The sequence below is a fragment of the Drosophila takahashii genome, chromosome 2R (genome assembly GCF_030179915.1).
Source record: "Drosophila takahashii strain IR98-3 E-12201 chromosome 2R, DtakHiC1v2, whole genome shotgun sequence".
Taxonomy (NCBI): Eukaryota; Metazoa; Arthropoda; class Insecta; order Diptera; family Drosophilidae; genus Drosophila; species Drosophila takahashii.
In genome coordinates, this window is record NC_091679.1 from 43,591,461 (window position 1) to 43,615,607 (window position 24,147).

General features: G+C 37.2%; 3 protein-coding genes and 2 long non-coding RNA genes across 18 annotated transcripts; 2 read left to right on the forward strand and 3 right to left on the reverse strand.

Moving 5' to 3' along the window:
* Positions 1–252: 252 nt before the first annotated feature.
* LOC138912341 (uncharacterized) lies at positions 253–1,562 on the reverse strand. The gene is made up of 4 exons (XR_011417874.1): positions 1,058–1,562; positions 774–871; positions 443–719; positions 253–390 (listed from the first exon to the last, which is right to left on the reverse strand). It is a non-coding gene; the product is annotated as an uncharacterized lncRNA (long non-coding RNA).
* On the forward strand, positions 275–5,827 carry LOC108059729 (nose resistant to fluoxetine protein 6-like). Of its 2 annotated transcripts, XM_070212985.1 has the most exons (10): positions 275–400; positions 3,074–3,300; positions 3,359–3,716; positions 3,771–3,844; positions 3,916–4,118; positions 4,174–4,286; positions 4,346–4,556; positions 4,611–4,792; positions 4,877–5,339; positions 5,397–5,825. In XM_070212985.1, coding segments are annotated over exons 2-10 (1,854 nt in total). In that variant the 5' UTR covers positions 275–400; positions 3,074–3,299; the 3' UTR covers positions 5,646–5,825. The 2 variants fall into 2 exon arrangements, with proteins under 2 accessions (XP_070069086.1, XP_044249206.2); XM_044393271.2 differs by lacking the exon at positions 275–400 and having other exon boundaries at positions 3,027–3,300; positions 5,397–5,827.
* Positions 5,828–5,899: 72 nt separating this feature from the next.
* Positions 5,900–16,667, reverse strand: LOC123002735 (uncharacterized). 5 transcript variants are annotated; one of them, XR_011417872.1, is made up of 5 exons: positions 16,551–16,667; positions 15,740–16,479; positions 6,928–7,744; positions 6,338–6,864; positions 5,900–6,286 (listed from the first exon to the last, which is right to left on the reverse strand). It is a non-coding gene; the product is annotated as an uncharacterized lncRNA (long non-coding RNA). The 5 variants fall into 5 exon arrangements; XR_011417873.1 differs by lacking the exons at positions 15,740–16,479; positions 16,551–16,667 and adding an exon at positions 13,525–13,540; XR_011417871.1 differs by lacking the exons at positions 15,740–16,479; positions 16,551–16,667 and adding an exon at positions 7,894–7,971.
* A 727-nt stretch (positions 16,668–17,394) lies between these two features.
* LOC108059759 (uncharacterized) lies at positions 17,395–21,857 on the forward strand. 9 transcript variants are annotated; one of them, XR_011417868.1, is made up of 9 exons: positions 17,400–17,584; positions 17,679–17,776; positions 17,830–18,046; positions 18,103–18,183; positions 20,513–20,610; positions 20,667–20,880; positions 20,937–21,017; positions 21,088–21,265; positions 21,841–21,857. XR_011417868.1 is itself a non-coding variant. In XM_070212989.1 (8 exons), the coding sequence occupies exons 3-8, from the start codon at positions 17,851–17,853 to the stop codon at positions 21,126–21,128; spliced, it is 711 nt and encodes a 236-aa protein (XP_070069090.1). In that variant the 5' UTR covers positions 17,395–17,584; positions 17,679–17,772; positions 17,830–17,850; the 3' UTR covers positions 21,129–21,473. The 9 variants fall into 9 exon arrangements, 7 of the variants coding, with proteins under 7 accessions (XP_070069090.1, XP_070069091.1, XP_070069088.1 ...); XM_070212989.1 differs by lacking the exon at positions 21,841–21,857 and having other exon boundaries at positions 17,395–17,584; positions 17,679–17,772; positions 21,088–21,473; XM_070212987.1 differs by lacking the exon at positions 21,841–21,857 and having other exon boundaries at positions 17,398–17,584; positions 17,637–17,776; positions 21,088–21,473.
* Positions 21,858–22,818: 961 nt separating this feature from the next.
* Pgam5-2 (Phosphoglycerate mutase 5-2) lies at positions 22,819–24,147 on the reverse strand. The gene has a single exon (XM_017145175.3). It carries the CDS (start codon positions 24,072–24,074, stop codon positions 23,232–23,234), a length of 843 nt encoding a protein of 280 aa, XP_017000664.2. The 5' UTR covers positions 24,075–24,147; the 3' UTR covers positions 22,819–23,231.

The following is a 24,147-nucleotide window of genomic DNA, read 5'->3' on the forward strand; positions in this document are numbered from 1 at the left end:
AGATAATAGATAATACCGTTTTAATTCAAGTAGGTTGTACGTTTATGGAAATACAACTAATCCCCGATTAGATAAAGAAACCAGAAGCCTTGTATTGTTTGTTATAAACATTTTAATTTCTTTAAAAATTACTGATAGTGTACACTGTACACGTTCAAGTTATCGGTATCAAATCTTTATAATTCATTAATACACCAACAAATTTTGACAAGAAGCTGCTGAAGAACTTAGTGAGCCTTTTTTTCAAAATGATTGTTTTCTGTCTCAGAAATACTTTGAATTTGTACAACGAAGACTAACTTTACCAACGCCACGGCCCGAATTCAACTGATTCAATTTGCAACGAGTATGTGACAAATGCAGGTACACAAGATGATATCATCCAGCACGCTGTAAAATGGTAAGTAATTTTCATACACTTTGTAAAAATGCACAAAATTACCAACAGCTACAGGCATCCATCCACCATCCGCCTCATCTTTAGACGAAGAGGACCTTTTCCCTCGGCCACCTCTGCTACCTCCTTTGCTCCTTCCCTTGCCACCACCTCCGCTACCTCCGTTACCTCCTCCTCCACCTGATTGAAAGATTTGAATATATGCGGGGAAATCGTACCAATCTAAGACTTGAACTTGCGACATGTTTAAATATAAATATATTAGGATAAGTAACCCTAACACAGCACCAATTATACTAATCGGCACTACGTATTTCCATTTCTAATATATAAAAATAATTAGTAATTTTTACACATTATAGTTTTAAGTACTTACGCGTGCGGTATAGATCATAATTAAAAATATAATATGATATGTCGGCCACAAACTTATCATGCCGTATGACACAAAATGCTTGTAAAACTCTTGCTTTCCTATTAAAAAAAAATTGCTTTTAATTTGTATGTTACTATGATAAACGTAGGACTTTCGCAAAATTATTTGGGGAGAACATAAATTTAATCAAAAGCCAAAAAGAGTATATTGTTAAAAAAAAAAACTAAAGCATATTTAATATGCAGTTTGGCGGTGGGGGCTTGAGATTATTATTAGACGAATACCTGGAGGAGCAACTAAAAAAAAAATTGACAAAAATCCTACACCAACTAGAACAGATGTTCCTAAAATTAAAACTATAATTTTACGGACAGAAAGTTTGCACATTTTGATAATTTTGAATAATTTTTTTAGGATTAATTTTGATATATTTGAAATATAAAAGGCTTGAGTGACATTTGAAGCAGTGGTTTAAAATTGATTTCGCCCGCATGTTTGATATCAATAGCTCAACCGCTTAACTTATCAGCAGAGCTTGCAAGGTTCGGTCAACCTTTTCAAAGTGTTAGGAAAAAACCTGTCACAAAAAACCCTATGACAACTGGGTGTGAGCTAACCCCTTAAAAGGGTTTTTGCTTAACAGATGTTACGCTCAGAGCAAAACCCTTTTTTTCAGAGTTATTTCGGTTTCGGTTTCTACTGACTACTTTGCTCGGTCTGTTAAGGAAAACGGTCTTTTGTGAATGTATGAGTGTGTATGTGTGACCTGTTCAGTAATGCTTCAGACGTAACATTGCTTTTTGATTATTAAAATTCAAAAGGGTAAGGGAAAATACGTAATGTGTATTTTCTAAAGCTTAATCTGTAAGATTAGCCCATTTACCATTAAATTCCAATATTCTACATATTTTAAATAATTTACGATTCCAAAACTCCACTTTTGGCATATCTTTCTTATGTAGTAATTAATAACCAAATCCACGTAATAAGAAGCGAATCTTTTAAGCTGCAAGAAAAATTAGAGCTTTTTAACAGGTTAAACCTCCTTTAGCAGTTTCAAATTTTGTTTATGTAGCTTTAAATCAATTCCTAACTATTTAAGAATATCTTCACAACATTATTCAGTTTTATTCAAAATATTTCGAAAGATTTGAAGGAACGTGCGATCCATTTTGTAGGAATAGGCTTAGTTGGAATACTTTGAGCCATTTTTTATCTTAAGACTTATGGTAGTTCTCATTTATTCATTTCGGTATAGCTCATTTGAAAGGTAATTCGTTTCTTTATGGCATTTCTTATTAAAGATAGTTCCTTATATAGTCAATTAATATATTGAAGCAAACAGAATTCAGAATACAATTTTATATACATTTATATGTACAATGCAATTTTAGAATTATCTTGATTTCCTATGTAAAATTTATGCACATATCACAGCAGGCCTATACTTTTTCCTTTCTAGAGAAAACCCATTTTTTTGACTTTTATTTAACAGTAGTCTTTCAGAAACCCTTTTAGGTGACTGTTAACTTAAAAGGGTCTCACCGAGTGGTTATTGCAAGACCGATTGCTTTGTTCGGTTGAGCCGAACGGTCGGACCGAAACCGACAAGCAAAACTAAAAAAGGGTTCCGCTCAGAGAGAGAGTTTGTGAGCAACATTTTTTTCGGTTTTGTCGAGATTAAACTGCCTCAGGAAAATCGGTTGACAGTTATTTGCAAGCTCTGCTTATCAGGCATTTTTATTGAAATTAAATTGTTTATAATTAACTTTCTGATTACATTATCTACTTGTCGATTAGTTTTAGTTCCATAAATATACAGCATACTTGAAATCGGCAAGCAAGAAGTTTTATGATACTTTTATTGACTATTCTACTTTAGGTGGTAAATAAATTGTTTTTTTAAGTAAACACTTAAAGCTCAATATAATATCAGTAACTTCCGAGTATAGATCCCTGATAAGAGCGTTCTGCCGAGTGCGCCCAGATGGTCTGCCAGTCTTCATAATCCCCAGTCTTATCGCACATTTGAATATGTTTTCACAAGAACAACCCGAAATCACTTTGATAATGACTCTTCACTATAGAACAGGTCGTCGGTATTCTTGTAATTCTATCAGAGTCCTTCGGCAGAATTCACTGTTGTGCGACCTAGAAGCTTAATATGTTGATTTGTTATTTGTTTTATCGCTATTAAAGATTGTAGCTTGATAATTCGCCTATAAAGTCTTCCATCAGCTGACAGAAGCAGTCATTACGATTTAAAAAATGGGTAACTTAGTCGGATTTATTTTTCTTAGTGGGCTCGTCCTAATAAGAGCCTCGCAGCCAAAGGAAGGAGATGTCCTGCCTGTCAGAAATCTTAAGCCTTTGGGAACTGAGTTTGCAGAGTACTTTAAAAATGTAACCCTTAATGACTTGGGACTTCTGGACCCCAGATTGCCCACTCAGCAGGATCTCTTGTGTCTCAAGCATTTGACTGAGCTTACTTTGGGCCTTAGTTCTGGGGAATATTGGGCCTTGAAAAGTGAGTAAAAAAATTAAGTCAAATTGATTGGTATTTGTAAATGATCTCTATCCTTCAGTGATCGACGCGTGGGGATTCATTCCCTCTGGCATTCTAACTGGCAACCAATACAGCTTGGGAAACTTCGACGAGTGTCTCAACATCGAAAAGGACAGCATCCGTGGAAAGTACTGCTTTCTGGAGACTACCCCCAGTAAAATGATAGGACTAGACAGTGCAGCAGCAGCATTTTGGAAGCTCAGAACGGCAACCTGCTTTCCCGCCTCCTGTTCGGCCACTCACATGAACAAGTTCCTGAGTCAGATGAGTCAGCGCCTACTCAACGTGAGTGTCCCCAGCACAGTGATGAGTATCAGCGATAGCAGCTGCCAGACAAGTGAAAGCGAGCCCTGGGATGGACTAACCATATTTACCATGTAAGTGCCCTAGTAATTGTACCCATCAAAGTTGACTAACCCTTTCGATTACAGAGTGTTCCTATCACTAATGGGCTCTATTGTGGCTCTCTGCACGCTCTACGATTATTTCGTGTGCAAGAATCAAAGTGAGTTAGTCAGTTTAGTATGGATTATTGAATTCCCTAATTTCTCATTTCTCATTTCCCTCATTTTCTAGGTCAACTTCCTACGTTTGTTAAGGTCTTTTCAGCCAGGGTCAACTCGCGAGCTCTTTTCCGCCTCGTGGAGACCAATTCCAACCCGAATGTCATCGACTGCCTTCATGGGATTCGCTGCATGTCCCTCTTTTGGGTGGTTTACTGTCATGGACATGGATATACAATATCATCGGCATATCTGAACTTTTTCCACGTCACTCGGGTGCGTAAATATTTTCAGCTGAAGCTGATTTAAAACTGTATTTCTTTGGTTTTAGTGGGTAGAGTCTCCTTTCGCTAGTTTTTATGTGCACGGCTATTTCACGGTGGATTCGTTTTTCGTTATCGGTGGTTTATTGGTGGCTTTGGTTACGCTGCGCTCCATGGACAAGTAGATCTTAATTTTTTAGCACGGGACAATTAAAAAATGTTCTTTTGATCCCTCTACAGATCCAAGGGTAAACTTAATGTGCCGCTGATGTATCTCCATCGCCTGATCCGAATAGTTCCCCTTCTGGCCATGTCGATTCTGATCTATACGAAACTCATGGGTCTCGTGGCAGATGGTCCCCTTTTCAAGGGCGGATTCAGTGGCAAAACAGTGTGTGAGAATGGATGGTATCGTACAATGCTGTTCGTAAATAATTACTTTTATGAAAGGGTGAGTTGAAACTGGCTATCTAGAATACCTTACGGTCATTATGCAACTTTTTAGTGTCTTGGTCACACCTGGTATCTAGCCGCAGACATGCAGCTCTTCATCCTCTCTCCAATTCTTCTGATCTGCCTCTATAAATGGGGCAATAAGGCAGCTGCAGGCATAATCGTTGTCATAGCCCTATTTGCTGGCTTACTCTTTGGATCCATGATGGTCAACCATTACTCAACGCTGTTGAAGTAAGTTTCGTCACATAATAAATGTCACGCGAGTCCATAGATTTCTTATGATATTTAAGCCTTTACTTGATATTCGACTTGTAGAAGCACCAGTGCCGAAGCCCTAAAGTTGTTTAGCTCGACGCACTACCGTTGTACACCTTGGCTCACTGGATTTATATTCGGCTACTTCCTGTACATCAATCAGGGCAGGAAGTTTCGACTGAGCTGGGTGGCCGTGTGGTCCGGATGGATCCTCTGCCTGGCCATGATGTTCACCTCCATATTCGTACTGTATCCCGCCGCCGATTGGTCCACCCCTGCGCTGTCCACCCTGGAAGAGGCCTCCTACTACACCTTCACCCGGCTGGGGTGGCCATTGGCCATCTGCTGGGTGATCTTCGCCTGCATGCAGGGCTACGGGGGTCTGGCCAACAGCTTCCTGTCCTCTCCCCTCTGGCAGCCTCTGTCGCGACTCTCGTACTCCGTCTACATTTGGCACGTCTTCGTCCAGGAGGTAAACAAAAGAAGTGTCAGGACGAACTCATATTACTCGGACTACCAAATGGTAAGTTGTGATCCTCTGATATACAGCTTGGTTATGACCTTTAAACCTTCCCCGCAGATGCTTGGTTTCTGGTCAGATATGGGGATCACCGTGCTGCTTTCCTACGCACTCTACCTGATCATCGAAGCACCCTTTGCTGGCCTTGATCTCTTCATCCGACCTCAGAAGAAACCGTTTAGTGACAGTAAAGAGAATACAGAATCGCAACCTGAATCTGTGCAGCAAACTCAAATAATTGAGGATAGACATAGTAAGCCAGAAGAGCTAAAAGAGTGCAGCACAATCGAGTCAGTGCCATCTGATTAGGCCCCACAATAAATCGAAACAATTAAACGCTACTATAGAAAGATGTTCAGATTATGAAGTAATAATACTTCGTGTTAGAAAATTGGAGGCAGTTACAGAAGGTGACATTTCTTCATCCCCTATTATTTTGGATAAGCGTCACTACGCGAGTCTATATAGACATGTCCGCCTCTAAGTTTTTAAGCAAAGTAGTTTTTTTTTAATTTTTATTTTACCTACATTTAGAAGTTTGGCGTAGATAGAATTAATATATATTTATATTTTTGCTTTCCAGTAATTGGATAAAATGTTACTTTATTGATAGTGCAAAATTTGTAAGGGTAAGTTTTTTAAATGTTTTTTGTGTTTTAGCTTTTATTAATTTGCAAGTGGGGAGTAGGTCGTTAACTGATGGGTGGTTGCTGCAAAAAGGACAGGTTCTGGTTTGAAATATTGTATATATATAGAGGTATCTGCGAAAGAAACATCGATACACATGTAAGTATTCCTATTTATAGGTTGAGGGGCATCGCATTTAAGTTGAAAAGCGGGAACGGGAAAGCAATCGAGTCCTTCTTGTGCGTGAAAATATGCTTCGTAATCCATTCAATTTAAAGAAAATTAGGTCTTCCGTTTTAGGAACTGCAATAATAGGAAAGTTTCTTGAAGAGCAGTTAACATTGCAATTTCTTGTTGATATAAATGCAAGTTACCTTTTTAAAATGGTTTTAGTGCCTTGATGGAACAGTAAGTAATATCCCCAATCAAAACTAGTACGGCACACCCAATACTAATTACATTCTGCTTTAAGCACTTGGTTTTTAGCTTAAAGTCTCGGGCACTAATTTCTGGAGCTACATCCACTATCTCTTTTGTTAGATCAAAAAGAGTGGGTACGAATATAGCAGCGCAAGCCTTGTCTTTTATCGGTCCAAAGATTGACTTACATGCATTTAGGGGTTTTTGGATTAATCGCATACACTTGTTTAGTAATTTAATAAGAGCGTTAATTTTTTCTGGGTAATAACAGTTTCGATAAGCTTCAACAAACTCAATAATTACACTTAAGATTGAATTTAACGCTGTTTCAAAACAACTTTTTCCAATTCTGCTATTTTTCGATCTTCCCAAAAAGCTTTTGGCCATTTTCCTAACTCTACTCTTCTTAACTTCGGGTTTGCTCACTGGCCTTGGCGGTGTGGGAAGGTTGGTATGTTTTGGGTAATACGGAAGTGTAACTCTAAATATTTTACAAGATAAATCGGTTAAATAAGAATCAAAGTACTCCATTTTATTGACTTACTTTTTTTTACCGCCTTTGGATTGCGTAACTTTTTGGACAATAGTAGGTCGTGTTGTTTTTGGTTGCATTGTGGCTTTTTTTGTTTTCTCAGGCCTTTGTGATGTTCGAGATGTAGCTTTGAAAGTTTTTGTTTTAATTTCAGTTGTCGATTTTAAAGTTAATTTAGTCGATGACTTTGTGGAAGTTGGTGCGATAGATGATGTAGCCTTTCCTGTTGATTTCTCTGTATTAGTTTTTATTGAAGATTTGGTAGTTCCTGTTGTAGATGTTAAGGTAGATTTTGGTGTTGTAGACTTTTCTGTTGATGTTTCTGTAGTAGCTTCTAAGGTAGATTTGGTTGAGGAAGACTTTTCTGTTGATATTCCTGTAGTAGATTCCAAGGTAGATTTGATTGTGGAAGACTTTTCTGTTGATGTTCCTGTAGTAGATTTCAAGGTAGATTCGGGTGTTGTAGACTTTTCTGTTGATGTTCCTGTAGTAGCTTCTAAGGTAGATTTGGTTGTGGAATACTTTTCTGTTGATATTCCTGTAGTAGATTTCAAGGTAGATTCGGGTGTTGTAGACTTTTCTGTTGATGCTCCTGTGGTAGATTCCAAGGTAGATTTGATTGTGGAAGACTTTTCTGTTGATGCTCCTGTAGTAGATTTCAAGGCAGATTTGTGTGTTGTGGACTTTTCTGTTGAAGTTCCTGGTTTTTGTTGCAAGGTAGATTTGGTTGTTGTAGATTTTTCGGTTGATGTATCTGATTTCAATGATTTGGTTGTAGACTTTAGTGTCGTTCTTGTAGTAGATTTAGTTGTTGTTTCTGTCGGGTTTTCTGTGGTTCCCATGAATGATTTCGTCGAATTTTGGAAAAACATTGAAGTTATTATTGGTTCAAAAGGCGTTGGCACTGAGAAATCCAGTGTTGTACTTGAAACATTTGGAATTAAAGGATGGTTAGGAATAGTAAAAGGAAGTGTATACGAATTATTGATTGTTGATGTAAGCCACTCCATCATTTTGGACAGTTACTGTTCAGCTTCAAGAGAGAACTAACTGAAGGTCCATAACAAAATCCAGATTTGACATTGATCCGGTAAATTATATATTACTAATCGATACTAAAAAAAATTTAAAGTCGCAACAAATTAAAAAAACTTGCACTGATAAAAAAACATAAATACATTTTCTAATATTTTCTCATTCGACTCGTTTCGTCCGTCTGTCCGCCCGTTTTTACGCAAACTAGCCCCTCAGTTTTAAAGCTGTGGGGCTAATTCTGAATATCAAATTAAATTTTGTCAAAATCGGAGGACTATATAATATAGCTTCCACAGTGGCGGATCTAGGAAAATCAGAAAACATTTTTTGTTGCTTATTTTTTGAATACGAAAATTCCTCTAATTTTTCAGCCAAGTGGAATGTGATATATCACCCATATCACCCCCCCGTGGATCCGCGCATGAGCTGCCATAGGAACGATCGGAAAATTATTGCTTTGTTCGCTATTATTGTATCAAATAAAAACACCTCTTAACGAGGTAAAAAACTAGTGACGATCGCACCTTCAACATACAAAAGTTCTGATATCAACATTTGTGACGAAAAATTATTACACTCGTCATTAAATAGACTTTCTAATCTTTTCTCATTCAGCCCGCCCTAGCAGACTATTCCAGCCTTTTTCCCTTCACAGGCATTTTCTATTGCAGCGTGCCGAATGAAAAAATATTAGAAAGTCTATTTAATGACGAGTGTAATAATTTTTCGTCACTAATGTTGATATCAGAACTTTTGTATGTTGAAGGTGCGATCGTCACTAGTTTTTTACCTCGTTAAGAGGTGTTTTTATTTGATATCAGAAGTTTTTGTTTGTTTACATTTGCTCTCATAGGAGCTAATATATACATTTAACTTTAAATTGGTCAATCATAATTTGTAAGCCATTGTATTTAAACAAATTAAGTTAAAAAGTTTTTCAAAATACCTTTTAAACGAGGTATGGCACATGTCTGTACCTTTAGTAGTGTAGAACTTACAAACTAACGAAATTTAGCCATTTTTAGCTTTTTTCCCGCTAAAGTAGCGGCTTTTCCAAAAGATTCCTATATGGAACTCTTAAGTGCAAATTTACAGATTCCATGACCCTAAAATACAGTTCGGATACCCTCACACAAAATTCAATACTCAGGAAGCTTTAGTTGTTCGAGCTGGCAAAAGTGGCTATTTTCGTATAAAAATAACTTTTAAACGTGACTTTTTACAGTAATGTGTTATATACCAAAATTTAAGGAATCTCAAGGGCTATACAGTTTAAAGTTTTCAAGAAAATCGTTAGAGCCGTTTTTGAGAAAAATAAAAAAAAGCTAAAAAAAAAGTTTTAAAAAAGTGTCTTTTGTTCATATCTTTTTAATTATTACATTTACACAAATTGCATATAGAAGGCGTTTATAGCATTTAAAAATACCTTTCAAACAAGATGCAGCACAAGTCTGTAGCTTTAGTAGTATAGAAGTTACGGTTTTCCGAATTTTAGCTATTTATAGCTGTTTTCCCGCTAAACTAGCGAGTTTTTCCAAAAGTGGTAGAACAATAGTTTTTTATATCGATGGGATGAACGTCATATTAAATTTTCAAAACTTAAGAAACATGTTTTGGACAAACTGACAAACTGACAAACTGACAAACTGACAAACTGACAAACTGACAAACAAAATTAAATTTTCATTTTGGGAAGAAGAAGGAAATCTTATTTTGGCTATAACTTTTGAACGGATTTTGTCGGATTTTGACAAATGACCCCTCATTCGACGGGTATTTTCAAAAGGAATACAACTAAAACATTGCGAGGGGGCATTTATCCCCACCGGCCCCAACAGCTCCAAATTTCGAAATTTTCACTTTTTCACTTTCACCGCTCTCTCTCCCAAGCCAATTGATTTTCTTAAAGTCTTGGTATGCAATCCTTTAAGTTTTTGCAATACCTTTCGATTGGTGTATTACTCATTACGATCGGACTATCACAGCAGATTTTCAATTTTGCGGCTATCACTATGGACGGCAGTCCATGTAGTGACGAAGCGCACCAGGAGAGTGTGCGAAGGCGACTACTATATATACACGAAGAAATGAAAATCTACTGTGATGGTCCGATCATAATGAATGATACACCTATCGAAAGGTATTGCAAAAACTAACAGGATTGCATACCAAGACTCTAAGAAAATCAATTGGCTTGGGAGAGAGAGCGGTGAAAGTGAAAAAGTGAAAATTTCGAAATTTGGAGCTGTTGGGGCCGGTGGGGATAATTGCCCCCTCGCAATATTTTACTTGTATTCCTTTTGAAAATACCCGTCGAATGAGGGGTCGTTTGTCAAAATCCGACGCTCCGTTCAAAAGTTATAGCCAAAATAAGATTTTCTTCGTCTTCCCAAAATGAAAATTTAATTCTGTTTGTCAGTTTGTCAGTTTGTCAGTTTGTCAGTTTGTCAGTTTGTCAGTTTGTCAGTTTGTCCAAAACATGTTTTTTAAGTTTTGAAAATTTTATATGACGTTCATCACATCGATATAAAAAACTTTTGTTCTACCACTTTTGGAAAAACTCGCTAGTTTAGCGGGAAAACAGCTATAAATAGCTAAAAATCGGAAAGCCGTAACTTCTATACTACTAAAGCTACAGACTTGTGCTGCATCTCGTTTGAAAGGTATTTTTAAATGCTATAAACGCCTTCTATATGCAATTTGTGTAAATGTAATAATTAAAAAAATATGAACAAAAGACAATTTTTTAAAACTTTTTTTTTAGCTTTTTTTAATTTTTCTCAAAAACGGCTCTAACGATTTTCTTTAAAACCTTAAACTGTATAGCCCTTGAGATTCCTTAAATTTTGGTATATAACACATTACTGTAAAAAGTCACGTTTAAAAGTTATTTTTATACGAAAATAGCCACTTTTGCCAGCTCGAACAATTAACGCTCCCTGAGTATTGAATTTTGTGGGAGGGTATCCGAACTGTATTTTAGGGTCATGGAATCAGTAAATTTGCACTTAAGAGTTCCATATAGGAATCTTTTGTTCTACGACTTTTGGAAAAAGCCGCTACTTTAGCGGGAAAAAGCTAAAAATAGCTAAATTTCGTTAGTTTGTAAGTTCTACACTACTAAAGGTACAGACATGTGCTATACCTCGTTTAAAAGGTATTTTGAAATACTTCAACGCCTTTTTAACTTAATTTGTTAAAATACAATAGTTTAAAAATTATGATTGACCAATTTAAATTTAAATGTATATATTAGCTCCTATGAGAGCAAATGTAAACAAACAAAAACTTCTGATATCAAATAAAAACACCTCTTAACGAGGTAAAAAACTAGTGACGACCGCACCTTCAACATACAAAAGTTCTGATATCAACATTTGTGACGAAAAATTATTACACTCGTCATTAAATAGACTTTCTAATATTTTCTCATTCGGCACGCTGCAATAGAAAATGCCTGTGAAGGGAAAAATGCTGGAATAGTTTGCTAGGGCGGGCCGAATGAGAAAATATTAGAAAGTCTATTTAATGACGAGTGTAATAATTTTTCGTCACAAATGTTGATATCAGAACTTTTGTATGTTGAAGGTGCGGTCGTCACTAGTTTTTTACCTCGTTAAGAGGTGTTTTTATTTGATATAATAGTAGTCGCCTTCGCACACTCTCCTGGTGCGCTTCGTCACTACATGGACTGCCGTCCATAGTGATTCTCTTCTACTCTGGAATATGACTCTATTAAAATATTTCGGAATTTCGATTTTAATTTTATCAAAATCGAACTACTGTATCATAAAGCTGCCATGGGAACGATCGGAAAATTAAAGAGAAATAATATTGCGATTTGTATATTAAAAGGAATGATCTGCAATGGTATATAAGCTTCGAGTAACCGTAGCTAGCTTCCTTTCTTGTTTATAGTTCAATTTGTAACCCGCTAAAATAGTTTTTAAGGACTGAGTTGGTGTTTCCCTGAAGCTAAGGAATCTCAAGTGCTTTAAAAGTCATATATCAGAATATATTAAAATAAATATAAAAAATATAAAATATATAAAATATATTATGACTATATGTAAAAGGGACCCCGACAATTGTTATACCCTTGCAGAGGGTATTATGATTTCAGTCAGAAGTTTGCAACGCAGTGAAGGAGACGTTTTCGACCCCATAAAGTATATATATTCTTGATCAGCATCACAAGACGAGTCGATCTAGCCATGTCCGTCTGTCCGTCCGTCTGTCCGTCTGTCTGTTTCTACGCAAACTAGTCTCTCAGTTTTTGAGCTATCGGGATGAAACTTTCGCAAAAGTCTTCTTTCTATTGCAGGTAGTATATATGTCGGAACCGACCGGATCGGACAACTATATCTTATAGCTCCCATAGTAAGGATCGGAAAAAAAAAACTTAAAAAAATTCTAGCTTCGGTGTTTTTTGAAATATTACCTTCTACTTTTGGGGATGTTATTTTTTAAATATTTCTGAATTTCGAATTAATTATGTAAAAAATCGGACTACTATATCATATAGCTGCCATAGGAACGATCGGAAAATTAATGGAAAAGTAATAGGAAATAAATTCTAGCTTCTTTGGTTTTTATTGTATTATCTTCTACTCTAGGATATGACTCTTTTTAAATATTTCCGAATTTCAATTTTAATTTGATCAAAATCGGACGACTATATCATATAGCTGCCATAGGAACGATCGGAAAATTAATGAGAAATATTAGAAAATTGAACATTTTTGCGATTTGTTAATTAATGGGAATGATCTGCAAGGGTATATAAGCTTCGGCTGGCCGAAGCTAGTTTCCTTTCTTGTTTTTGTGTTGCTCTTGATTGAGTAAACAAGGAAAACAAGGGAGTTTCTTAGTTGTTACTTGTTTTGGAAAGCAACTCTTCGAAAAAACTCTAGTGTTTTCTGAGACACACCTGATAGTTCAAAAGTAAGTAACAGTTAGAATGAGGCATTTCTGACCCTATAAAGTGTATGTATTCTTGATCAAGATCTCTAGCCGGGTCGATCTAGCCATTTCTGTCTGTCTGTCCGTCTGTCTGTCCGTCCAAATGAACGTTGAGATCTGGGAAACTATTAAAACTAAAAAGTTGGAAAACCCCACACATATTCTTGGGCTTCCTACGCAGCCGAAGGCCACCCCCCACCTTAAAGATTTCGAAAAAGCAAAAATGCAGTTTTATTGTGTTTACCAATTCCTATCGAAACGTAGAAGAAATTTAAATCGGACCATTCGTTAAAAAGTTATGCGCGATCAAAGCTGTATACATATCTCCATCACCGCACTTCCTTTAGCTAAGTAACGGGTATCTGATAGCGTTCTCTCTTGATTTTTTTTTTTTTGTTTTTTTAAAATTTGACGAAAAGAAAATAATGAAAGTATTTTTATCCATGAATATTTATTGCGTAAGAGTGCTTATTAACAAAAATTGCATTGAAAATGGAACTAATTGCATAGGATATTTACGCTGTTATTCCGGTTGCGGTACGTTAAATATTTCTAAAAGTGTTTTGGTCTCGACCATAAGATATCCAGTTCCTTAGAAACGAGCGAACTTACCAACTTATGTATATATACTTGTGGGCGCGTAACGGAACCTTGAAAATCTACATGCTTTCTAGCTTTTATAGTTTTTAAGATTTCAGATAGATCTCAAGGCTAGATCGACTAGGTTACAATAAAACAACTATCAATTTGATAGGACAGGTAAAGAATAACAACCGTACACTGGAAAGTAGATCAGTAAACTAATTTATATACCTCCTACAATAAAAGTACTAAGTACGAACATAACTTATATAAAGCATATGAATCGTCATTTGGTTGCTATTATCACTAACTGGCAGTGCTGCAGAAAATAAGTCTGAAATGAATTCTATATTACTAGTTCTGGTTTTGTGTTCATTTTCATGTGTATTGATGGCTGACGAAAAGGACTACTATAAGGATGAGGACTCGGACTACAAGGGAGAGGACGATAGTGAGTCTGAGGAGGATGAAGATGCTGGTTATAACTATAAGATGGTCGTCTATGCGACACTTATGATCAAAATTTTTGTTAAAAAGTTTTGGGAATGCATTATCATCACAGTAACCAAGCTGCTTGACCCCGTTTTTAAAGCCGTTAAGGAGTTTCTTTTATGTTTTGTTGAGGAATCAGGTGGAGGTGAATTAAGGAACATTTTTGAAGCTATTACGGATGTTGTAGAATCCTGCAAAACTGGTAGTAAATTGGCGTTGTGCGTTATTGATGGATTGAAGGCCTTTTTTGCAATTATATTAAATCTTCTTATTTTTGTTGTAAAGAACATGGTCCCACCAGCAAAAGCAGCATTATTGTGCATTTGGCCCGCAGGACGCATTGTGTTATGTCCCTCAGTAATATTTGGACATGATTTGTTTAGGTGCATTCGAGTAAAAGTAGTCAATATAACCAGCGAAGAAATGTAACACACTGATATAAAATAAGTGTTAATAAATAGTTTTCGCAGCGAAAGACATTTTTTGATTTTGATTCTGTGGTGAGATAGACACAAATAAAAACAAGAAAGGAAGCTAGCTTCGGCAAGCCGAAGCTTATATACCCTTGCAGATCATTCTATTAATTTACACATCGCAAAAATGTTAAATTTCTTATTATTTCACATTAATTTTTCGATCGTTTCTATCACAGCTATATGATATAGTAGTTCGATCTTTTAAAAATTAAAATCGAAATTCGGAAATATTTCAAAATACACCCAGAAAAAAAAATGACCTAAAATATCAAAAAATGGCCTAGAATTTAGGTAAAATTGGCCTAAAACTGGAGCTAAGTCCTTGAATGGCCTAAAATTTAGGATTGTATGACCTAAAATGTTAGGCCATTAATGGCCTAAAATGGGGTAATTTTTGGCCTAGATTTTAGGTAATTGGCTGCCTTAAAATATGAGAAAACCCCTATCCAAAATTTTAGGCTTTCTTTGGCCTAAAAATTTGTACTGAAAAATGTTTCATATTATAAAGTAAATACAGAGAAATTTATAGCTAACTGGAGGTCAATGTCGGCTTAGTCTTCCAACACACAAAAACGAGCGAAGAGGCTTCACTGTTCAGCAGTGAAATCGCTGTTTTATTCAACGACCGAAGTGGGTTACCATGCAATCCGCGCTATGTAATTGGTTGGGAATTATAGCGTCGGTAGAACGGTATCAGAGTTCCGTGCAAATTTATTTGGGTAAAATGCATTAATTTTAAGGCCCACGATGACCTAAAATATTAGGCTATACGGAACCTAAATAGTAGGGCAAATATACCAAAAATTTACATTTTTAGGCAGTACATGACCTAAAAAGGAACTTTTAGTCCATTTAAAATGTTTTAGGCTATGCATGACCTAAAATGTTGTCCATCATTTTTCTGGGTGTATTTGTGGAAAAGTATGTAACAGCTGGAACGAAACATTTCCGACTTTATAAAGGTTAAAATAGATAATCCTCCTTGGATTTCTTCAAATTCACCCAAACGTTATGTATGTCTTGGTCATCCATAATCATTCGAGTTTAAGGAATTACTGTCCCCCGAGGATATTTAATTCGCTGTTGTAGGGTCTGGCCTGCTCTAAAAACATTTACACATTTTTGTGTTTATTGTTTTGACAACGATCGGAAAGCCCATATTTTTTTCTAGCAAAACACGCAACTTTAAAATCCAATTGCAAGAGAACCTTACTTACATAAATTCTTAAGAAATCGCGGACCCTCTTCTAGGTTTAAACAGGCATTCTAGGACTCACCCAAACACATTGCCGTTGACTCAGGTGTCACACATGGGAGCAAGCATTATTAATAAATTTATTCAGTATTCAAAATTCTTAAAATGTGTAGACCAATAGCTTGTGCTAGATATACTTCAACACTTTGGCTGATTGGCAGTGGATTAACGGCAATTGCAATTTTAGTTCTACCTCAAGGTATTTAACAAGGAATTATACACTAGGGACCAGATGTTTTATAACGGTAAACTCAATATTTTTCAGACCCAAAAGAATTTTACAAGCTTTTTTTGTCATATATAATAATTTCCATGTGGATGGTTTATCATGCCGGATACATCATTATAATCTGGACGACGGACGTAATTATTTGAGAAAGTAGTGCATTCCTTCTTAATTAATATTCATTATATTTTAGAGAAATCTATACGTATTTTTGATGCTTGCATTTGGCACCTTGACTGCGCTACTTATTATGGCGTTTTTAGTCCTGAACATGCCAAAAATTGGTGTTCTGGATTGGTTTGATGTCCCAATGTTTCAAGGAGAACTTGAAAAAGGACGTCGTTTACGTGTACCTCGATCAACGTCCATAGAGGCCAAGGATTTGGGATGGCTGACGATTCCTTTGAGTAAATATGTCACACTACTACAATACTGATTATATTACTTATTTATCGGTTTTTAGCTCTTTGTATGCTTTCTGATGTAATGTTTCTTTGGGCCTCAATTCAGGTTACCAAATTCCATGATAATGATTACTGGCCAGGTTTGATTTAAAGATAAATCATTTAAAAATTAGTTAATATAGAGATTTATCTCGTTTGGCTACCTTTTAGAGGGCACAGTAGGCTCAGTAATATGTCCTCGAAGGAGATAGGAAACTATTAGACGGTCTGAAGTGACGGCCACGGATTATCGCTGGCTGCCTATTCCTTTAGGTAATAATAACCTGTTCGTAATATGAAATGGGACTACAATTGTTGAGGTAAGATCACACGACAGTTCACGGGCAAAAAAGCCACCCCACTCTAATTGACAGTGTAAATACAATTTTATTTGCTTTAGTAATACCTAATACGATTATATAATTATTAATTTGTTTCCTTTTCAGAGCGTTCAGTAGGTGACCATATATGTCCTGGCTTACGTGCATGCTTTCCTTGCTGTCCTTGCAGAAAATTGGAAATTACTTGCCGGTGATTTAAAGTGATTTAAAGGGAATCAAAGGTGGTTAAAGTGTTGACAATCTACTTGGCGGATGTATGTCAAAGGGTAAAAAATGTTGTCATTAATTAATCTTCATAAGTAGTCAATATTGCTTAGACTGAACTGTTTTATAAAAATAAAAAAAAAGAAATATTATTAAAAGAAATATAGTCGTTGCGTTCTTTGTCTGGGCGTATCCACCCAATAATTCTTTAATATTCTTTAGAAAAATGTATTCTCTACTGAAACTTTAAGGAGAAGCAAATTTACGCCCAATGATAGACCAGTAACTGTCAGATTTGGCCCTCTGTTTTTGAAAAAGCAATCTGCAAAAACAATTATATTATTATATTGATTTATTTGTCAGGCACATAAACTTATGTACATATTTATATAAATCCAGAAACTTGTAGCACTGTGTCATACATTACATTATTATTTGCAATATTTTGTATATTTAAACATACATTCTGGGACTTACCCAAAAACATTGCCGTTGACTCAGGTGTCAAACTCGAGAGCCAGCATTATTAATACATTTTTTCAGTATTCAAATTCTCAAAATGTGTAGACCAACAACTTTCGCTAAATATTGTGGAACATCTTGGTTTGTTGTTAGTGGATTAATGGCAATTGCAATATTAGTGCAACCTCAAGGTATTTAAAAAAGAACTTATACACTGGGGACAAGGTCCTAACTTCGCTATAGTTATCGCAGATGCTTTATAAACGTAAACTTGATATTTTTTAGCACCAAAAGAATTTTACAAGCTTTGTTTGTCATATATAATCATTTCCATGTGGATGGTTTATCATGCCGCGTACATCGTTTTAATCTGGTTGACGCACGTAATTATTTGAAAACGCAGTGCATTCCGTCTTAAATGTTCTTTAATTTTTAGAGATTGGCATACGTATGGTCGATGCTTGCAATTGGCACCTTGACTGCGCTACTTATTATGACGTTTTTAGTCCTGAACATGGCAAAAATTCGTGTCATGGATTGGTTTGATGTCCCAATGTGGCAAGGAGAACCTGAAAAAGGACGTCGCTTACGTGTACCTCGATCAACTTCGTCAATAGGGTTTGGGGATTTTGGATGGCTGATGATTCCTTTCAGTAAATATGTTACATTCCTACACTGCTGATTATATAAATTAATTATCGGTTTTCAGCTCTTTTTATGTTTTCTGATTTAATGCTACTTCTTGTCACAATACATGTTACCCGATTCCATGATAACGATTACTACCCAGGTACGATTAAACGATATTTCGCAAGTTTGTTACACTAATGTACCACACCCACTCTAACGTCCACATTTTCAAAAAGAATTAAATAATGTAGCGTTTTATCTCGTTTTGCTACTTTTTAGAGAACTCAATAGGTGCAAAAATATGTCCTCGGAGACTAGGAAACTATTAGACGGTCTTCCACAACCAGCCAGGTGGTCAAAGTGTGGGCCCTCCACTTGGCGGATGTATGTATCAATCAATCCAGTATTCTGTCTTTATTATATTCGATGACATTTTGCAGAGGGTCTTATGTAATCTTCACAAGTTATTAATATTGTTTAGGCTGAACTGTTTATTAAAATCAAGAAATTATAATATTAGTAGGTATAAAAAGAGAGAACGCGTAGTCCAGTACTTCGACCATCATATACCTGTTACTTAGCTAATGGGAGTTGGATGGAGATATACAGTCGTCAAAGCTACTGGCGCCTTTATTGCTCATAACTTTTAAATGCTAAAATATTAACAATCACAACAAAATGGCATTTAAACAATTACAAAATGTTTAGAGATGTGCGCACCAGGCTTTGTATACCCTTTCAGAGGGTATTATAATTTCAGTCAGATGTTTGCAACTCAGTGAAGGAGACTTTCCGACCACATAAAGTATATTCTTGATCAGCATCAATAGCCGAGTCTATCTAGCCATGTCCGTCTGTCCGTCTGTCCGTTTCTATGCGAACTAGTCCCTCAGTTTTAAAGCTATCGCGATTAAACTTTCCCAAAAGTCTTCTTTCTATTGCAGGTTGTACATATGTCGGAACGAGCCGGATCGGCCCACTATATCTTGTGGCTCCCATAGGAATAATAAAAAAAATAATAAAAAAACCATTGTAACTTTGTAGAAAGTAGGCGTTTTGATTTTTGACAATGTAAAAACATTTTAAGTAGGCATATCTGCAAGGGTATATAAACTTCGGCTGGCGACTGTGCGACTGTGGGCGTACTAGTGGGCGTGACGCTTAGATAAAAGAAACTTGCGCAGCATAGGAGGCCCAAAATTATGTGTGCTTAATCGCAACGTTTTAGTTTTTGTAGTTTCTAAGATTTCAGCGTTCATACAGACAGACGGACGGACAAGTTAAATCGACTCGGCTAGTGATTCTGATCAAAAATATATATCACTATGAACGGCAGTCCATGTAGTGACGAAGCGCACCAGGAGAGTGTGCGAAGGCGACTACTATATATAGCCGTTCGCACTCCCTTTAGCTGAGTGACGGGTATCAGATAGTCGGGACACCAACCCGACTAGAGAGTTCTCTCTTGTTTTAAATATATCCTGAAAAAAAACTCAATTGCAGTTTTGGGCTTAGGGGGAAAATACACTGGTCGCAGTGGTGGACTTGGCATATAAGCAGCTGCCTAGGGCAGCAAATTTTCAGGGGCGGGAAATTTCTAACAGTCGAAAGTGGAAAAATACATACATATAGGAAAAAAAAATTAAATTTTTTTTATTTCTCAAATTTGTAAAATAACTCTTTACGAATGTGTCACGAAGAAATTCGAACTATTTTAAAACTTATATTAAGATGTCGACACCCACCTTCCTTGCGAAGTAGATATATTTCATTACTTTTAATGCGATTTTCTCGAAACCATGTTTTCAGAAGTTCTTATGTAATCTTCACAAGTAGTTCATTTTGTTTGGGCTGAACCTTTTTATAAAACTCAAGAAATTATAACATTAGTAGGTATAACAAGAGAGAACAATATAGCAAAAGGGAGTGCGAGGGAGATGGAGATAAGCGGCCATCTAACGGCTGTTTCATTATTTGCTCATAACTTTTAGGTGGATTGTCTGATTTTAAAATTTTCTTCTACATTTCGATAAGTATTAAGTATTCAGTGGCGCTCTCCTAAAAAAAGAATATTTGTGATTAATCCCAACTTTCTAGCTTGGAAGTTTCCGTCTGTCTGATGGACAGATAGACGAACAAGAATATATATTCTTTATAGGGTCGGAAACGCTTCCTTCTTTCTGCACGATTACAATATGCTCTTTTACTCTACGAGTATTGGGTATAAACATTGCCGTCGACTCAGGTGTCATGTGTGGCAAGCACTATTAATAAATTTATTCAGTATTCAAAATTCTTAAAATGTGTAGACCAATAGCTTGTGCTAGATATACTTCAACACTTTGGCTGATTGGCAGTGGATTAACGGCAATTGCAATTTTAGTTCTACCTCAAGGTATTTAACAAGGAATTTATACACTAGGGACAAGATCGTAACTTCGTTATAGTCATTCCAGATGTTTTATAACGGTAAACTCAATATTTTTCAGCCCCAAAAGAATTTTACAAGCTTTTTTTGTCATATATAATAATTTCCATGTGGATGGTTTATCATGCCGGATACATCATTATAATCTGGACGACGGACGTAGTTATTTGAGAACGTAGTGCATTCCGTCTTAATTAATGTTCTTTAAATTTTAGAGAAATGTATTCGTATTTTCGATGCTTGCATTTGGTACCTTGACTGCGCTTCTTATTATGGCGTTTTTAGTCCTGAACATGCCAAAAATTGGTGTAATGGATTGGTTTGATGTCCCGATGTTTCAAGGAGAACTTGAAAAAGGACGTCGTTTACGTGTACCTCGATCAACGTCCATAGAGGCCAAGGATTTGGGATGGCTGACGATTCCTTTGAGTAAATATGTCACACCGCTACACTACTGATTATATTACTTATTTATCGGCTTTCAGCTCTATGTATGCTTTCTGATGTAATGTTTCTTTGGGCCTCAATTCAGGTTACCAAATTCCATGATAATGATTACTGGCCAGGTTCGATTTAAAGATAAATCTTTTAAAAATTAGTTAATATAGCGATTTATCTCGTTTTGCTACCTTTTAGAGGGCACAGTAGGCTCAATAATATGTCCTCGGTGGAGATAGGAAACTATTAGACGGTCCTCCACATCCATGCAGTCCGAAACCATCCAAGCAAAGCGAAACCTTCATCCCAACCGGTCTAAAGTATGTAAAGGAATTTATCCAAGGTGGTCAAAGTGTGGGCCCTTTACTTGGCGGATGTATGTATCAATCAATCCAGTATTTTTACAATTCATTCGATGTCAAAAAACACAATATTTACCCTTATAACAATGCGCATCCATTGGGCGTCTAAGGCTTACTGCATGATTTATCTTGAAATAATTTTCCAAATACGATTTTAGTCATTTTTGAATTAATTCATAATGATTTTAAGATTCAAATGAAGGCTATAAATTTTTTTATTAACTAGTTAGAATTGGTAATTGGTGCCCAATGAATGTCAAGTAAATTACCGGAAGTAATTAAAATTATTCAATAATTAAAAAAAAATATTAAGGCAATCTGCAATTTTGTACAAAAAATGTTAAGCCATTAACTTTATTGTCAGGCATAGAAACTGAATTTCTTATGTTTATCCCAGAACTCTTATCGAATATTTCAAAATATCAAAATGTGCAATAGCAGAATTACGATACTAGGTATATGCTCCTTGTGGCTAGTGGAGTATTTTGCCTTTGCTATTTATGTGCTCCTCCAGATATTTTCTTTAAGGTTACACAAGTTTTGATCTCTAAACTAAAGATTTTTGTTATTATTTGATTTCTTCTTTTAGGCAAAAAGGAGACCTACAAAACAGTATTGTCATACCTTTTCATCATCTTGTGGCCAACATATGATCTGCACACAAAAAAATTTGCTTGGTAAAATTGACCAACAAAGATAGTTACGTGTATTTTGTTTTTGCTTTGGGTTTGTGTCTTTGCTAATCGTGTGTATTTTGTTGTTGTGAAATGACTATTTACTTAGTAGAATTGACAATTTTGCTGGTTGGGGCCTGTTTGACAATTATTACAGTTGATTTTACCAAGTTTTTTTTTTGTGTGTGGGATTGATAATAATGCTGTGGAATACGAAAGTATGTGTTTAAAATATTTCCCCTAGACTTATTCATTATTTTCCTACATTGTGTACAGTGTTGGGCACACTTATAGTAACTTTTATACTCCTAAATCAATTGAATGTCCTAGATTGGTATGATTACCCCAAATACATGGGTGTGGAATGGCAGATTGCAGCTATTGGAAATTTGGATATATTGATAGAGTAATGTGGAAATTAATTGTTTGTAAATAGTGTTTTTGGGCACTAATGTTCTTTTTACGTGCCTCGGCAGATCACTCGTAAATGATTTAAATGGGGACTACAGTTGGCGAACTTGGCTTTATCATTGAAGGGCCAAATATGCCCATAATATATTTTTGGAAATTTAAACTTGTCTTTTATTAATTGCGCCTATCGGGTATCAGATAGTCGAGGTGCCCGACTAAAGCGATCTCTCTTGATATGCATACGTTTATATTACAATGGGCGACGAGTGCCCCTTTCTGAGGCATCCAACCGCAACAGCAATAACATGGCCATAAAGTAAACACTTGCCTTTTTTCCATGCGCTCCGGAATTTCTGTGGCGAGGCAAATATTTAGCAGCTGACACTCGTTTGAGAGTGGCAGTTGAGGAGCTCGGTTGGCCAAAATATAATGCAATTTTCAATACCCCGCCACCCCCAGCAAATTAAATTCAAATTGTGGACGGATGCAAATTTAATGAAACGCCAGCGGCTGGCAAAGTTGACGATGGCCAGAAACCAAAGGCGGAAAACCGGAAACCGGCAGCCGAAAACCGAAAACCAGAAGCCAAAACCGAACAACATGGGACAGGCGCAATAACCAAAATTAAAGCCGCACTAATGAGCAGAGACAATCCCGAAAGAGTAGCGCAAATGTGCCAACTGCCGGGTGGCCAAAAAGTGGGCGGCTTTCACCGCTTTGGCAGCCGCTGGGTTAGTGGCCACTGCGAATGTGCCGGCATGCGGATGCAGATGCAGCTGGCAGTGTGTTGGCCAAGTGATTTTGGCCAAAGTTAAAGTGGTTTTGCAACAAAATGTGCAGGAAGTCACGTTTCCACTTGTCCGGCAAAATGAGCTAGTCCCTCGAGGATCCTGAGCTAGTTACCATCGGACTTAGCCTTCGAAGGCCTCCGATGGGTGACCTCTGTTACGGGCATAAAGCCCGAGTCCCCCAGACATCGCAAGGTCACATAGCCCGAGGGCCAAACGGTTAGCCAGGTGATGGAGCCGTGGTTCAGGTTCAGCCTCGTCCAGGCAGCCGGCGGCAGTTGCAGGGCCCGCAGGATCAGGTAGCGAATCACATTCGAGTGGCCCACGATGAGCAGGTAGGAGTCGTGCTGCTGCTCCGGACTGGCCCGGAAGAAGTAGCGCCTGAAGGCAGCCTCGATCCGGGGGCCATCCCGCTGGTAGGCCAGCTCCAAGCTGCGGGGACTCCGCTTCGAGGGCGGATCCCCCGGATAGGGAGTGCCCTCGGGCAGCAGAGTGCAACGCTTCATCTTCAGCGGATCCAGATTCAGCTGCTTTAGTATGATCATGGCCGTCTCCTCGGCCCGCGGCATCGTGGAGGCCACCACGTGGTCCCAGCTCAGGTCCATTTCCCGCAACCTGCGACCCGTCCTCTCCGCCTGGCGACGTCCCAGCTCCGTGAGGTGACTCCCGTTCGCGGTCTTTGAGTACTCGCCATGTCGCACCAGGATTATGTGCCGCAGGGCCGAGGACTCCTCGCCATTGGCCACCTTCTGCAGCTGCGGCTTGTCCAGGTCCCAGTGATGCAGCCACGTCCCACTGGCCAGAGGTTCCATCTTCCTTCTTGAGTCGCCTTCAGAACCACTCGCGTAATTCGAGGATTTCTGGCCATCGAGCAGCCGCAGGGTCAAGTAGGTGACCAGCGAGCCACAGCTCATGGCGCCCACCGAGCTCCAAAGAGTCGAGAATCTCATGGCAGTCGGAAAGGTTTCTAGTATCACATTTACGGATTTGACTTATTAAAACCCAGCTACTTCGAAAAAAGAA